This window comes from Lathamus discolor, chromosome 6 (genome assembly GCF_037157495.1).
Source record: "Lathamus discolor isolate bLatDis1 chromosome 6, bLatDis1.hap1, whole genome shotgun sequence".
NCBI lineage: Eukaryota > Metazoa > Chordata > Aves > Psittaciformes > Psittacidae > Lathamus > Lathamus discolor.
In genome coordinates, this window is record NC_088889.1 from 26134490 (window position 1) to 26151676 (window position 17187).

Here is a 17187-nt window from a genome sequence, read left to right on the forward strand (position 1 = left end):
GCAACTGTGGCTTTATAACCCACAGACATAGCATCCACATGCTAACAAGTGTTTAACAATTAGTACAAAAGCTGATTTTTATAAAGTGGTGGAGCAATTCTTATGGACAAAAAAAAAAACAGCTTCTTATTTCCAGCAGTAAATAAACTAATTCTTGGTTACTTTAGACTTTAACTAGGACCTTCCTGTTCTTGCAGTCTTCTCATTACCATCTTTAAGATATACGTGAAAGATTTCTTCATTAAAATCTTCTATGCAGATTTGTCCTGCAAGATTTCATTAACTATGAATTTATTTAGTTTCTTAGGGAAGGGGAATATGCTGTAGGAGAAACGAACACTGGTGTTCTATTCTAACTAACCATATGGATTGATTTTATAACATAACAATTAAAATCTGTTTTGAACGTTCTAGAAAAGAAAGTGATAAAATTATTTGGTATTTGTTTACTGATCAAGAGCCTTACTCAAGTACTCTGAATTCTTACAAACATGCTTCTGAAATGATACAGTTTCTAGTTTCTAAGAGGAGTCTTAGCAAATTCCTAAAGCTGTTATAATTACAGTTCATGTCTCGGAAGTACTTAAAAGACAAGAGAAGCCAGTCTTCAAAAGTAGGTGTGAAATATCTAATATCTTTATTTATCTTTTATTTTATTTTAAAAGGTTTTATTTACACTTACTCTATTTTTGACCTCTCTTCTTACTCTTTTAGGTGTTGATTTAGTCATCTTATGGATCTGGCCCTTGTTTTGATGTCTAGTGCCTTTTAGGTAGTGAAATAAGGTGCCTTACAACCCCCCTCTATCCAGTCCTACGAGGTGGACTTCAGCTTGCTCCCAGAGCAAGCTAATAAGAGTCAGTTCTCCAGATTAACTCATTGCAACCAAGACTTGATGCTGAATTTCCCTGTGCACAACAGCCATCTCAGAAATAGGGGAAGGTTGATTTGACCCGTTTACAATGATGCTTCAGTAGGTTTGGCATAAAGACTAGTACTTAAATGGAAACATGATCCTCCACAATTGCTGTTGTCTGAAAAGCACGGAGTCCAAGTAGCTTCACATGACTCCTCCACAGTCATCAAGAGGCCTCCTGAAACCTACTTGGATATCCATTAACACTGTCAGAGAAAACAGGAACTGTCAGCAACATGAAAACATGAGGCAGAGTGTGCCATCTAGAAGAAAGAGGCACATTTTCTTCTAAAGAAAATTTTCTTGTTTTCAAGGCAACCAACTTTGTTACTACAACATCTATACAGCAAGCTGCAGTCCCCTACAGCAAAGTAAACCCAACTTCAGCACAACAAATGTGGTGTCTTCATTCTGTTAGCTGGCCTTCAGCTAGCTAGTTTGTCAGAATAAATTGTTCTATGATTATCAGAGCAGCTGAAGGTCAAGGTAAAATAAATCAGAAAAGAAAGCAGTAGAATTCTGAAATCCAGAAGCCAAACACCCAGTTTTGGGGGGGTGTGTGCTGAAGTACATAGAAAGTAACAGTGTGTCATGTTGTTGAACAAAAATCAGTTCATGCTTATGTGCCTGTGTTTACAGTACTTTTACAGTCAATTCCTGGACTTGTTGGTAGTTTGTATCAGCCTTAATTAGAGGAGTTCTTGCTCTAAGGCAGGTTGTTACCCATATGCTGTATATCTTTTTCCGGGCTGTGAATAGGATGGATTGCAAAGGGGTTACCTTCCTGAAATACACTGCCTGGGGATACAACTCGCCTCGCGTGTAGCATTTGTTCAGGCCACATGAGAACCTACTTTTTTACATGGTGCTGGATAGCCTGAGGCTTACAGTTCTGGCTTCTGCTGTCATTCCCACTCATTTTTACAATTCATCTGTAACTGCTGTTTCTTGAAACCAACTCTATTTCAGTTACACCCACAGGAAGAGACATTTTGAGTTATCTGAATGCTTGAGCCAGTTAGGAAAGCTGAGCTACTTTACTTTCAAACCTTGGGCTGACCATGGATGGCATCAACAGTGCCTAACAGTAAATGGTTGTTTAGTCTGATTTGCAAGCATTTTGTAACTGTCTCTGTTCAAGGGACTTGATGCCTGAGAACGAGGTTGGCTGAGAGTAATACAGCTTAAAGGAGTTTGATTCCAGAAAACAACCAGGCACAGGTGAGACAGCACTCAGCGAAATGCATCCCTTGCTGAAAGAGGTGAGGGTAGGAGTCCCTGCCTGGTGTTGTAACCCTGCTCTTGGATCAGCTGCAAGATCTGGGTAGACTCAAGTTTAGTGACTGGCGGATAACATGTCTGTGAGCATGTTTAAAAAGCCAGTTGAAGGCCTAAATCTCAGAAGGACAGTTCTGGAGCTTTTTACTGGTCTGTCTGGAGCTGAGAGGTGCCCTTTATTCTCTCCTAGTAACACCTGAGATTTTTAAACCTATTCTAGTACAAGAGCCTTTTTTATACATCCAGGGTAGCTGACAAATCCTGCTTGCTGCAAATCTGCTGTCAGTGTAGTCAGAGCCATGTTAACTGGTAAAAGTGGCCATGGGCCAGAAGGGCATCAACCCTGAATGTGAGAACTCCTTTAAAAATACAGGCTTCCTCTTTCCCTGCAAAAAATGCACTTTCAGCAGAATCTGACAGAGGCTGGATGGAGTCTGCTCCAGATGGCGTCATCTAGGGATTAAAGCAGACACAGAAAATACATGCCGTATCCAGAACCAGGATGAGCAAATAAAAGTATTTCTGGGTTTAGGGTTTCTGTCTTCTGAAGCAATAGTGTGGATGTTGTTTTCTTCAGGTGATGTGTTGATGAAGCTTTCTACCTTTGTGAAAAAGAGCTGCTAGAAAAGTCAGAAATTCTTTCAAAACATACCCATGACAAAAAAACACTTGGCTGCTCCTGAGAGCATAGTGTAAAGGGAGAAGAGTGTGCACCTTTTCAAAGTTGTACATCTCAATTATACTCTACAACTTGCAACTTTCCTTCAACTTGCTAGTGCAGAGATTTTATGGCAGCCTTCCTTTGAGAAGCAAAGAGGTTTTGCATCTCTTCCTACCCAGGATCAGAACGGATTGTCTCCAAAGCTGTGCCAAGCTCTGGCGAGCTGCGGTACCATCAGTCTGTAGGGTTACCAATGCTGTAGGGCTCGGGGTTGTACAAGGAGAAATCACATGGCTTATGGGAAGCCATGCCTGGCTTCACTTTCAGTGAAGCCATTAGTACGATTATGTAAACAGGACGTGTCTGCCACTCATTAAATAATGTCAGGAAAAAGCAAGGAGAGTCATGTTTCAGCTGCCACCGAAGGGATATAATTGTAGAGTACTTTGGGAGAATTATAGCTGTGAAGGAAAAGTTGCAGCCTGAAGCACAAATATGCAAGTTACTCAGTGAAAGCGATACGGGCATTGCATGTAAAGAGCACACACTGGAGAGTTTTGAATCTTACACAGACTGCCCCCAACCCTTGCCTTGGTTGTGAGGATCTTATTTCTGTGCCAGTAGAAAACAATTAATCCTTTACCAAAATCTCTAATCAGACTAGCAGCCTTTTAGAACATCAATATTTGCAAATGTTTCAAGGGCCTGAGCACTGGATACAGCCTAAATACATTAACAAGATAAAAGGGAGGTTGTCTGTAAATCCAAGGCTCCCTGATGAGTTTGTAATCCCATAAGAACAGGACAAAGCTGTCAGTCATCCAGCTTTGTGCTGAAATGCCCATGCTTCTTATGCTGCCCATCAAAGGAGACAGCATTCAGCAGTTGTTTGTGGATGTCATGTTACAAAACACAATCTAAATAAAACACACATCAGAATAGAGTGGAACAAACTATTTTTTGTTTAAATAATAATCCGTACATCTCAGTACAGCTTCATATGTTACAAACACCACCATGTTCACAGGAAAGGCACGAATGCAGTTTAAACCCAGTCCTTTGAAGAGTACTTTTGCACCCTCCTTTCTCACACTTTCCCTAACACAGTGGACGAGGCCTTTGTATTTGTGCTGGTCCGATTCGTCTGTTTGCATCCGTGATTTGATGACATCCATGGGAGTAGCAAATCCCCAGGCCAGGACTCCAGCAAAACCACCAGAAAGCAGCACAACGAGGAAATCTGCAGGAGAGAGAAGGGAGGAGCAGTTAACTCCCAGCCTTGCGCTCATATGGCGATAAGCATCTCAGATTTGTCAACTAATGTGAACTTCAGTGGTTTTCAGCAGTTATTTTGTCCAGCTCTTCCAGCTCCAGTCATCTCACACAAGCTATGTGCCTCTTGATTTCACAGCATTTTTGCTGTGGTTTGCACAGCTTGCCTTTGCCTACATGATGCTTTTAACAGTGCACAAATTAGATGTGATGCAGCCTGAGAGCTGATCACACTCTCTTCCGCCGGACCTACTGATTCTTAAGATTCTTAGGGAGAATTGTCACCTATTTGATGTTTTCTCGAAGTGGATAGGGTTTTTTTCAGAGCCAAATCACAACCAGGAAACTGAAGTGCCTTTAATTCTGCACCTGGACTTCTGGACTGATGCTGACCTGTGCTCCATGAGGACTCCTGGGAGGTTCGACCATGTTCCATTTCTAGTTCTATGTCCTATTTCTGCACTGGAAAAATTTCAGACCCACATACTAGGCACCAGAGCATGCCCTAAATACCCCTCCTGCAGGGAGAGGAGTAGCTGCTGAGGGACAAAGTCATGCCAGCAAAGTGGCCCTGTAGCACCAAGAAGCAAACAGACCACATCTGGGTGAGATTTTATAGACACTAGCTGATTTTTGCTGAGAGCCTGATTTCCCTCTTAGTGTGGTACTAAATAAGCCACTTTCGCAGGTAATGCCAGATGCTTTCTGGGACCTACCTGGTTTATTTTTTGCAGCTGGTGTGAGCCAGTCACACAGAGCAGAATAGGTGAGGAAATATATTGCAGAAGAAAAGCAATCCCTGCAGAGTAATGCAGAACAGCCCTTGTACAGACCCCCAAAACCTTCCTGCTTGGCGATCACCTTCAGACAGTGCAGAGACCCTCGGTACTTTGGTTTGGAAACAGGCTGCGGAGATGCGATGGAAGGATGCAGGTTCTTCTGAGTCTGCATGCGAACTTTAGCCACTTCACTAGGAGCCATAAACAGAACCTGGAACATCAGAGGAGGGTATTTTAACCCTTCACATTTAAACAGTGGTTTGATCCCCCTCCTGCAAATTGCTTGTCTCCCACCTCTTCAGGCAATAATATTCCCTGAAGCCAGGGAGTTTCAGCCTCCTTCCCTCTGTCCGTGCTAAATCCCACCCAGCAGCAGCAGGACATACATGTCTGAGCTGCACTGTGCTGAGTGGAAGGCAAGGCAGAAATCAACAGAAGGTATACCTTAACAACTTGTTAAACCAGATGGGCATGAAAAGGGGATGTCCTCAGCTACGGGGTAGCATACATCAGAGCTCTTGTATCTATCTATATTTGGAACAAAGGCCATAAAGACTAAAACAATTAGCCTGTTTAAAGTAGAGTCACTGCCTGCTAGGAAACACCTAGAAACCCGACCATCTGGGCTGCTCTGTAAGAGGATTGCCTGTGACTGGGCATGCATCTCTGCCCAGCATGCCATTGGGTCACCGGGGTGAGCTCTGCTGCGTTCACAGCACCTGCAGATGCTCACAGAAATCCATCTGCCTATGGGAAACTGTTCCTGGATTCAGCCTCACCTCCCTGTCCTGGCATCATGCACATTTGCCAGGCAGCATCACCCCTCCGCTGAGTTTTGAGTCCTGACAAGGCAGAGCTTATGTACCACCCATTTCTACAGCAGCACCGTGCCGGGCTTGTGCTGTAACATACTGAGTTAAGTCTTGCATACAAACACATCATCACAGTCACTTTGAAAGTTTGCTGCCCAGGCTGTTTTTACTTCCTTGTCTGTGCTGCCAAGGCTCATGTCATTCTTAACAACATGCTTTTAAGTGTTTTGGCGCTCTAAACCAAATCCAGCACGAGCTGCACAGCAGGGCTCAGCCATGCCGCAGAGCTGACCAGAGAGGGGGCAAGAGCATGACCTCCCTGTGAAAACAAAGCCTCCTGGACAGCAAACATTCACTGCTTTTCCAGCCTCCTGTGTCTGCTAACAAGATCTCTTGTTGTGCTTTCTCTTCCAGCTGTTTACCTACCCGGACAGCACCAGCAGCACCACCGGCAAGAAAAACATCTAGCTTGGATGGCTTCACATCTGCAGCCCCGTATCGCAGCTTGCAGATGCCACAAAGGAAGTTTTTGTACATGCCAAATGAAACAGAAGAGATCACCGATACCGTGAGGACTGATGCAGACATACCTTTGTAAAATCCCCAAACCTAGTTGGAAACAGAGGGGAAAAAAGCACTTTTAAGAGGGAATGCCATAGGAAAGCATCTACTGGCCACACATAGCTGAGCCAAAACTTAGCTTTGCCAGTGATCTGTAAGATGTAAGTTAAGTTTCATCCTGACCCTTCTCCCAGAAAATGATTGTATGTAACTGCTGCCCATCCTTCCCAAGCTGGCAGAGGCAGCTCTGTTTATCTCAAACAAAGCATCCATAACTACTATCAGAAATTCTGATGGGAGGTACTTACTTTTTCTGTCCTATATGTCTCCTGAACGCAGTGCCAAATCCCATTGTAATGCCTCTCAGTCTGAATTCTGACCTAGAAATACAGGGGCAAATTTAAAATGCAGATATCCGATTAAAAAAAGATACAATCAACAAATGCCATAGCAGCAAACCAGACAACGGAACATAAAATAGCATCACCAAACAATTGACTTTTTAATTCTGTAAGAGAAAAGCAGCACAACCAAATGAAGTGAAATGTCAACATAACAAAAATGAAAGCATTGTCATGGGAAGAGGTTTTTTTTTAATGAGGGGGAAAGCCAAAGGGCCTGTTTGTTTCCAATCTGTAGTCAAGACATAAAGCTCCGACAAGTACCTTCACTGTGTCCAGCGGATAACCCACTGCTGTGCTTAGACCACCTGAAACAGAGAGCGTAGAGAAGATGGTTAACAGCACATGGTACAACAGACTGTTTTCCCCTGTCAGAGAAAGGCATTAGGGGAATGACAGAAAAATGCAGCCTCGGAGCCGTGCCGTGCTTGGCACCAGACCTCTCCCAAGCTCCAGCGCTGACGTCTGAGCCAAGAATGACAGAGCAGAATGCACAGATTTCTCTGCATGACCAAGGCTCAGAGGAGGAATCCGAGCGTCATGGGAAACTTATCAGGAGGAACAACACCACGGTGAAAGCTGGGACTGGGAGAAACACCGATAGCACTGCCGAAGGAAGGTTGTAGGGATTACTTGTATATTGGACTGGCTTTGTTCCCTTTCTCAGCTTAGGGAATAACGCATCTTTGGGCTATGACCAAGCACCCTCATGTGAGGTGCAGAGCGCCCCACTCACACAAGAGGGTCTCTGGAGCAATTTTGGTTCTCCACGATTAACTCGGAAACATTAGGGAATAAAAGCAGCTCTCACAAGGACATCTATAAAAGAGGGATGACCCTCACACATTACAGGTTCTGAGCAATCTGTCTGGAGGTCAGAAGAGGTACTCCTGCTGCCTCATGCACGCCAGAGACTGGATGTGCCCTGGCTCAAGCTTACAAAGCACATCTAGAACCTTGGGTGAGGAATTCACTGGGTACTAGGGTCCATGGCACCATGCTGTACTTAGCCTCTGGAGCACATCTCATCTCTCGCATGCACCAAACACTGCTTCAGAAAGCAGAAAGGAGCAAAAGCAAAGGCTGCTGGAGCCCTGGCAGGCTGGTGTGACAACCAGTGGTGCTGGTCTGCTGTGCACCCTGCCCTCCGCCGCTCAGGGATCAGCAGGATTAAGGGGCAGGGAGGGATTAGTGCTGGGTGTGCACAAGGCAGCATAGCCTGCACACCTGCTGACCACGACTCCCCACCTGCGGCACTGATGGCATGTCTGGCATGTGGGGGGGTCAATCCTCTATTGACACCCAGTCTTCTTTTGAAACCTTGAAATAGCCACTGGAGTTGGAAACATGTTAATCCCATGAGACAAAGTTACTGCCTTAATGGCAGATAATGAGAGTAAAAGAGCTCCCATGTGGACTTCTCTTGGTCACAGTAACAAAGAGATCACACACCATTCCTGCCCTTACATCACTGCATTTCCCAGCTCTGGTTTAAATGCATCTCATATCATATCTATTGTTGTATTGTATATCAGCAGATGATGAAGGGGCTGATCAGCTAACTTCCTCCTAGTACATCAACCACAAAGTTGTCTGAGAGGAAATCAGGCTGGGGGATGACAGAGCTACATCCATGTGAGTTACTTAGAGATCAGTTCATAAAAGTGCTGGATAAGCCCTACGGGGAGCCAGGCTGTCAAAGATACAGTACCCATATAGTGGCTCACAGATTGGAAACTGCTTCTTATTGAGTCCTTCTTTTAAAACAAAAACATAAAAAACAAGATACCAAAGAGTATAGTAGCCACGAGCATTTCACAGGGCATGTTCATGTGTGGTTACACGGCACCTTGGGAGCTCTGGAAGGCTCTACTTTGTTTTGGAAAAAATCAGCAGCTGCTGGTGTGAGTCACTGAGAGATGATCCCCAAGTGCATTACTCAGGAGAAAACAGCCAACAGTATCCTGCTTGCAGAAAAATCAGGTTTAGTCTTCAAAAATCTCTGTCAAATCTGCCACCAGATAAGCAGCAATGAAGATGAAAAATGGGTCCACCTTCTGTATTTAAAAACTAAAATGAGATCAGGCTGGAAGAGAGGCAGTGAGCGGGAATACACCAGCAGAATAATATGGCTGGAAGGAGCAATGCCTCTGGTCCGAGCAGAGAGTGACAACGCACAAAGTCACCCAGGGCTACCTGCACTGTCCGGGATTCCTGGCCATCGGGCAGAGGCAGCCTGCAAACATGGATCCTGCCAGCCGGGGAAGAGCAGCACATAAGTCACTGTCAGTGTGACAGCGCTGACCTCAGAGGTGCAGTGTCCTCGCCCAAGCACCCTGTCCCAGACAGAAGGATTTGGCATCGTGTCAGCTTCAGCCTTCCTCAACCTTAGAGGCAGTGGCCATGAGCTGACCAGACACCAGTGACACAGGGTGACTGTGAACCTCGCACAGCTCAGCCCTGGCTTGTCTCACAGGCTCAAGAGCCTTGGCTCATGAACACCAGGAACCAGGGCTGATTGGATCAGCCTTTGACGAAAAGTTGTGAGTGCTCCATCCCTGGTGGTGTTCAAGGCCAGGTTGGACAGAGCCTTGGGTGGGATGGTTTAGTGTGAGATGTCCCTGCCCATGGCAGAGGTTTGGAACTAGATGATCTTGAGGTCCTTTCCAACCCTAACTATTCTATGATTCTATGATTCTAAGTGTCCTCCCATCTGGAGAAATTGCCCAGTTCACACATTAAGTTGAAGGGACAACAGCAACAGACAAAATAAAGCAGGTTTGCCCCAAACCAGACCGTTTCCTGTTGCTTCTCAGTCCTAAGGGCTTCCATGCAGATTGGTTCCAGCAACAATCAAACTCCTCTTGAGAGGAGGCCATAAAGATAAGTTTTTCACTGGTGCCACCAAAACGGAGATGTGAGCCCCCCAAACCTCTAAACAACCCCAGCCTGCCATGAACCAAACTCCACAAGAGCCAAAGCACTCAGAAGTTAAGTTGCCAGAGCTGAGGAGCTCAGCCAAGTCCATCAAAGGCCACGGAAGGGCTCTGCATAATGTCACACAGTATAAATAGCCCAGAACGAAGATAGCATGACCCACACATGCCCTGTTTGCACAGCAGAAATCGAGTAAGACCAGCAATGTATAGCATGCATATTGGGAGGGCTCCTGTGGGAGTCCTGCTGAGTAACGCTACACAGCGTGTGACAAAAATAACTGTCAAGATCAGGTGAATGATCTTTCTGGGGTTTAGTGAGCTATTTCTTATGCCTACTTTATCTGAGATGTTCTCAGGTATGGTGCAGAGGTTGTGGCATCCCCTACACGCACACACAGAGCACAGTACAGAACTCGGCTACTCACGGTCTCTTCATGAATCAGGTGGCTTCAACCAGGCAATTCAAATAAGAAGGGATCCTGGCATGGTGACCACCACAGTGGCAAGCAGCAGAGAGCCAGCAGCAGCCCAGCAGGCTGCCACAGTTCCCAGCTGTTGGCAACCCCCTGGCTGAGAGACCCACGGACAAGCAGGGATAATGGTCCATAGGCCAGATGGGTAGACAACAACTTCCAAAGTTCTGTGAAGAGTTGGGAACATAAGAAATGCCCCATACCCTAAGCAAGCTGAACTCCATCCAGTAACGTGACCCTAGCAGTGTCCAGCAGGAGCTGCTTTAGTTGCATGGACAGGACAGCGTGTTCCCTCCATAAGTGGACTACTTTATCTACCCTTGAACTGCATGTGACTGGGTAGGTAACCCTGCAGTAAGATGTGGAGAAGCCTGAGCATGCTACAGACCCTGCTGCCCTAAACCCACTGGGTAAACTTCAGTTTCCCTTTCCGAATTCTTTACACCTGGCATAAGGTCAAATCATCTCCTAGTCATAAATAGCCCTAATCATCAATACCCATCACCTGTCATGGCTCAGGCTGCTGCCACAGCAGGGCTAGAAAATACATGAGATCATAAGGAAAACTGAATTGGAAGGGATCTCTTGAAGTTTCTAGTCCAATCTCCTGCTCAGCTTTATTGGCCAAGGAGGACATCCTTACAGATTAGCTGCTTTCTGCAACATGCAGCCCCATTTGGTGGTTATTGAAAGTTTCCACAGTCATTAAGCATGCTTCTTTCATGGGTTTTTTTCCGTCTGCAGTCACAGTAGGTCACTGTTTCCTGGGCTGAAGATGCTGAGGTTATCCCATGGCCACAGAAGCAACAGCTCTGTGGAGGAGATGCAATATTTATGCACATGCTTGAGCCAGGCTGGATAGTTACATGGGATTAAAACAAGCATCAGCTCAGCCATTTATCAGAGGTGCTTAAGCCACATGTTCTCTAAAACACTCTGGAAACAGGTCAAGGTCACAAGAATGTAATTTACTAAACAGAAACTCTGTTATTATCTATGTTGCCTCTTGAGTTGTTTGATGCACTTCAGCTAGGGTTGTAACCCTCATAGGAACGTGAAAACTGCTTCAGATCTAACATAAGCCATAATATAAGCTCAGCACCTAAAACATCCCAGTTCTTGCAGGAAAGCTGTCCCACCCCAGGAAGCTGTCCAATGGTGGGGTAGGGACCATGGCCCTAAAGCCCTGCCAGGGTACCTCACACATGTTTATGTGCAAGCTCCCAGCAGGGATCAGCATGCCAGAAAACACCTCTGTCTGCCAGAGGAAAGTTGCATTAACCCTCTTAGAAAAGACATGAGCTGGACACAAATGACAGGATAGAAAATCTTTCTCTCTGACATCCTGAGATCAGTAAAGTGCCTTAAAACATGCAAAGACATTTCTGGTCCTCCCAGGAGCTCACCAGCCTGCATCCTCCCAGGCTGAACCTGTTTCCAGGGCACCCATGGGAGATGCTTGTTGCAGGGCTGGGTAGCACAAGTTGCAGGTGCCAGGATGGGGGGCACGACACAAACCATGGCTTTGCATGGAAATGGGGACAGAATGCTCAGGTGAGCGGTCACTGTGGAACTGTGTTCTCAGTTTTCCACATTCTCTTGCAAAACAAGATTATCCTTAAGTGACCCAGCTCCAACTGTGCCCACAAAAGCAAGGGAGTCCAAACAGCGAATGCAGTCGTCACTGCCACACCATTAACATGAATTCTCAGAGGAGTTTTGGTGAATCGCTGCAGGATGGGCATTCAGTTGCCAGCTCCAGCACAGGGATCCCATCTCCACTGGGTGTTCTGAAGTCAGTAAGGAAAGAGGAGGAGAAAGGGAAGCTGTCATGGAGGGGCTAATTGTATCCCCCTCTCCCATGAAAGGTTGTTGCTAAGCAGGGTCCCCCAGTACCCCAGGAAAGTCAACAGCCCAAGCAACAGGCACCTCCAGGGCTGGATGCTGCTGAGACACCAGACCTTGTGCCACTTGCACATTTTGAGTGATGAGCAGTAAGGGGCTGCAGGGTAAAACTCATTGTGGTGCTCCCCAGGAAACGCACGTCTGCACCAGGACCACAGGCTGCTGTTCCTGGTGAGGGAAACTGTCAAATTCCAGCCGAGCTCAAAGTGAGACCAGACATCCAGGCTTGGACTGGGTGTCTCAGGTTTACCTGGCCTTTCTGGCAGCAATACCAAGGCTCTTGTGTTGGTATTTGATACTCCACTAATCCGACAAGATTTCAAGAAGAAATTAAACCAGTGGATACATTTTGTTGTTTAAAGCAAAGCTGGGTTTGAGCAGCACGTGCTCTGAAAACAGATGGAATTAAATCACACTGTTCTCCTTTTACTTGTTTTATTTACAGCTAACCTACTTTCTCCCTGATCAAAGCCTGCTCCACAGCATGCCTGCACTGACACTACCATCACAACTGCAAATACATCTTAACCCAAGATAATGCAAAGGTCATTTATTCAGACCTTCACTGCAACAAAGCCATGCTTCCTCCCCTACTGTCCCACAATTCCCATCCTCAGCCCTCCAGATCCACGACCCCAGCAGCCTACCAGCACCCCCAGGCATCAGACACAAGAGGTTTTGCTCTCCAGGCAGTACTAGCCCAACTGTATCTGCACACAACACGTTCCACTTTGTCTCTTCCAGAGTTTTGCCCTGCCCCACTGCAATTAGACTGGAGGAGACTGCAGGGTGATGACCTCAGCTGACCAAATTGCAGCACTGCCTCTCCAGTGGATCTGTGAACCTGCTCGGATGACATTTTCTATTTAGTAAAGAATGCACTTTTAACAAGCAGCCCCCATTGAAAGACTCTCAGCTCTGCCAAAGAGACCTGCCCATTAGCTGGACAAGAAGGAAACACTGCAATCTGCTTTCATCAACAAGCACTACTTACGTATTTACCTCCAATGGCCCCGGCAATGAAATCCATCCAGACTGACTCTGCTGACTTAATTACCCCGATTAAGCGTCAGGGAGGTGGAAGAAAGGAGGATACCGGTTCAGTCTTTCCAGAGCCCTGCAGGTCCTTCAGAGACAGCGATTTGGAATATGAATCCCTTTCCTACTGTCTTCTCTTGCCTCTAGGGATTGTGAGCCTTGTGGATATCTGATGAATTTGTACACTGGAGGCAGAGAGGGGAAGCCTGGAGCTGTTCCAGGAACACTGAATAAGTAATCCTGTGAAGCCCTGCAACACTGTGCCAGAGCCGCTGTTCCCAGCACCCTTCTGCTTGGAAAATCACGAGGGGTGGTGCCTTGCAGGATAAAGCTGGATGTGAAGGGACCATTCCCCATTGTACTTATTAACCCTAGAAGACAGTCTTGCATGCTCGTTTGCCAGAGGTCACTCTTGCCCTGTGCCATGGAGAAGTGGCGTGTGTGGCTGGATATGGGGCACTTCCCCCATCCCATCCCACACTTCCTCCTTCAGATGGAGCAGACTCCTTTCCTATCAAGGAAAATTCCTCATGCCCTTCCTAAGGAATTTTCCTTGGGTTTCCTAACCCACAGAGCTCACTCTAAACCTCTACCCAGTTCCCCAATGAATTATTACTTGCTCATTTTGTATACATGTGGTGAAGCCCAGAAATTAATCCAACCACATACAATGTGCTTGTTTCCCTTTCAGACTGCAGGGTAGCTCCAGTTTTCCCAGCCCCTGGACGAGCTTTGCTTCTTCACTGCTTGCTCAGTCTCCCAACCCCCCTTGCAGCGTCAGCTCCTTGCTGAGTTCAGTGTCGGAGCAGGAATCACAATTGCTGCGGCCCATACTCCACTGTTTTACCCCACAGGGCAGATGGGAAGTGGATTTTGCCAGGAGTCTGGTCCAGAACCTATTTTTTGCTCCCTAATTTATACCCAGCACAGGGCGGTGTTCTCAGCAGGGGAAAGAGAGAAGCACAGAGACAGACCTGCTAGTCAAGAGCACGAGATAATGCCATGTTGTCTATTCTTGCACAACAGCCACATACCAGAGGGCTGCCACATCTACATGGGAGAGGTGAAGTCTTACCCCCACTGAACCTGGAAACCAAAGTCCTAACGCAGTGAGGGGCTTGCCAAGTTGTGACCTGAATTGTACTCCTCTTGAACAGGTTTCCCTGGGCCAGAGCCAAGGCTCACTGGCAGCAAAGGGAAAAGAAATTTCACAGCTAATCCCCCCCAGGCTGGCTGCAGAGAGGAGCTGAGGACTTTGGTCCACAGTGCTCTCCTGCGCATTTCACAAGAGCCTATTTCTCAGTGAGCTACCTATTTTAGATAGGCTGGTGTGTCAATGACTTACAGCACAGCTCATTGCGAGGCCTCAGTTTCTGGGAACTGAAAATTAAAGGATTTTAAAAGCTTGTTTCCCATGATTACTTACATGTCCTTCCCTGAACATTTTCTGTGCATGGGAGAACAGTTTATTCCAGTGCAACATCATGCAAGGACAGCAAAAACTTCAAACGAGAAGTAAAATATTATCTAGAGAGGTAGCAATCTGCCTGCTAAAACACACTGGGTTACTCAGTAGCCCTCCCTTGTCACACCTGGTGACCCCAGGGCAGTTTTTAATGGTTCAACAACAGCGCGCACATGCCAAGTGCAGGGAAAGGTGACATTTCCGCTTCTCCAACTATCCATTCCCAGCTGCTGTCCTTGCGGGCCCCTTCCAGCAGCAGGACCGGCTGTGGCACCTGCTGTGTCAGGGACACCGGGGGACAAGAACACAGCTCCCCTATGGAGGGGCTGCCCAGGAGCCTTCAACCTCCTGGTTCCTGCAGGGATTGGGGAACCCACGGAGCTGCGCCAGCCCAGACCGCAGCAGCCACTGCTGCCTTCGGATCGCTGTTTAGACACCGCTGTTTAATACGGCTTTTCTGGGAGCTGCTTCCAGGCAAAGTGAAGAAATGCGTTATATTTCCAAAATGAAAGTGTCACCATGCATTCCCTCCCGTCACATGGCCAGGGTGTCAGGCTGGGGGGAGGATTTTTGTATGTATTTCATAGAAAAGATTGCTTTATTGCACTGGTGCAATATCAGCAAGAAAACAGAGCATGGCTGTCACATCACACTGTCTGACTGGAGTGTCAGTATTTCCCATGAAACGTCGCAAGACCAAGCAAAATGTCTGCCTTCTTTAGCTGAGCTGAACAGCTCAAAGGGGGGCTTCCTCACAAAACCTTCTGAGATAGCAAAACAAACAACCAACACAGCCCAGAACCTTCTCTTTGCAACAGAAAATTAACCCTTTTTAATATTTTAACTTTCATTCACACTGCTTCTATCAAAATGCTAGTTTGCTTTATATAGCACAAAGATGATTCCAAATACAAGCATTTTGATAACCTTCTGATAACGGTTTCGGATACTGAGGTATACCAGGAGAAGTCCCATTTTCCACTTGACTGGAATTGCTCTGTAAATAAAGGCTGCTCACATGGTGGACATTTGAAAGAAGAATATTTTGGGGCTTGAGATGTTTCACCTTGTCCCATAAAGGTGTCACTGGGGACAGCCAGCTCTGCAGGAATGCACATAACACAGCTAAGTTGCCTTGACAGGGCTTAGCAGGGTAACACGAGCCTCAGGCAAACATAGTGCCCACTGCTGTAGTCTCCAGTCTGTATTCCTGGTGTCTGGCCAGGACTTGGACTTGTGTGACCTGATCTGACCCGACCAGCCTGGCTGCCATGTGATGGCAGTGAGGGCAGAGCTTTCTGGAAAAGGTGCCCCGCGCAAGTGTTGAAGTGTTCACACACAAGCAAGTACAGAGAAGGTGTAATCTGGCATGAGGGAAAAGCTGCCTGAGAAATGAAACCTGTGTTACTGCATTTGCTGTTGCTCGCTGGCATGCCCCAGACAGTACAGACCAACTCTCCGCCGAAGAAAGAGATCCTCAAAGCAGCCTTCCTTGACAGGAGTCATCCTAAAGGTGTGGAGTCCTTGAGGTCTCACTGTTCTTCATGCTTTGCTGAAGGAGCTTCCTCCTTTACCCCCTCTTCTCCAGGTTTCAGAGATATACCAGCTCTCTGATACCAGCCTCATTAGAAACACTTCCCAGAATCGAGGCCCCTAGTGCCACAGGTCAACAGAGACAGTCCAGAAGCTCCAGCCCAAAGAAATCCTGAATTATCAGGAATATCTTCAAGACAACTCAAATAGGAGTCACTCCTATCACTCTTTGACACAATGTCCAAGGACTGAGAGATCACTGCTAGTCCAGCTTGCAAAGAAAAGCTGTCATATCTGTGCAGGGCACCCCTGCCCATGGCAGGGGGGTTGGAACTTGATGATCTTAAGCTCCTTTCCAACCCAAACCATTCTATGATTCTATGATGAACAGAAGTGCCTGGTCCCAACCCAGGTGGTCTTCTCAAAGCATGCCCTGCGAAATAATACACAAAACACATGCTTTGAGCATCCACAAGGGATAGTACTCCACTAAAAAGACCTCATAAATCCTTTTCTCCCGTACCAAACTGGTTAAGAGTGATTTGTTCAGAATGGCTGAATTTCGCAGGGGATTTTGAGAAAGCGGAGTGTGGAAGGTGCTATCAGATGATAGCAATACAAACATATGATACGAAGCAATCTGCGATACAAAGCAATCTGTGAAAAATTATGAAACTAAGTCATAGAGAAGTGAGGAAGGCCTTAATTTTGCACAGTGCATGGTGGATGAAACATTCCATTTGCTTCACAGGAGGAGGCAGCTGTCTGCCCCCCCAGGCAGAGAGAATTGCTCCACATCTACAGGAGCAGCAGGTTTAAAGGACTGATAAAAGTATGTGGAGCAAAAGGAAACAGGAAGAAGGAGACTTTAGGTTTGTAATCCCGTTAAATAACACCTTCTAGGTGAGACAAAACACAGGGGCATCCCTTTACCCCTCTCCTTCCACAGCTCACTCCCAGAACATTTCCAAATCCACCCATGCTGCAAAGCAAGAGAGAAGCCTGTCCTCTTCCGACTCTGCAACCACCTGATAGGTTGTCTAGCCAGATTTGCTGCCATGATTTGCTGCCATAATGTGCTTCATTTTCTATTGCCCCTGTGCTATGTGTACCATACTCATGTGCATATCCCTTAGCTCCCTTACAGTTTACTT

General features: G+C 46.5%; 1 protein-coding gene across 6 annotated transcripts; it reads right to left on the bottom strand.

The window, feature by feature from the left end:
* Positions 1 to 3794: 3794 nt before the first annotated feature.
* On the bottom strand, positions 3795 to 13315 carry SLC25A47 (solute carrier family 25 member 47). 6 transcript variants are annotated; one of them, XM_065685353.1, is made up of 6 exons: positions 13000 to 13315; positions 6945 to 6988; positions 6588 to 6659; positions 6145 to 6327; positions 4844 to 5117; positions 3795 to 4095 (listed from the first exon to the last, which is right to left on the bottom strand). In XM_065685353.1, the coding sequence occupies exons 1-6, from the start codon at positions 13025 to 13027 to the stop codon at positions 3809 to 3811; spliced, it is 888 nt and encodes a 295-aa protein (XP_065541425.1). In that variant the 5' UTR covers positions 13028 to 13315; the 3' UTR covers positions 3795 to 3808. The 6 variants fall into 6 exon arrangements, with proteins under 6 accessions (XP_065541425.1, XP_065541427.1, XP_065541428.1 ...); XM_065685355.1 differs by having other exon boundaries at positions 6309 to 6327; positions 13000 to 13314; XM_065685356.1 differs by having other exon boundaries at positions 6309 to 6327; positions 12992 to 13314.
* Between the last annotated feature and the right edge of the window lie 3872 nt (positions 13316 to 17187).

What these genes read in the sequence shown, in the direction of transcription:
- SLC25A47 (XM_065685353.1), bottom strand. Translation starts at nt 13,027, where the DNA reads ATGGATTTCATTGCCGGGGCCATTGGAG. An exon ending in CATTGCCGGGGCCATTGGAG is followed by an intron (nt 6,989 to 12,999) that starts GTAAATACGTAA and finishes TCTCTGTTTCAG; the next exon opens with GTGGTCTAAGCACAGCAGTG. An exon ending in ATCCGCTGGACACAGTGAAG is followed by an intron (nt 6,660 to 6,944) that starts GTACTTGTCGGA and finishes CTGTATTTCTAG; the next exon opens with GTCAGAATTCAGACTGAGAG.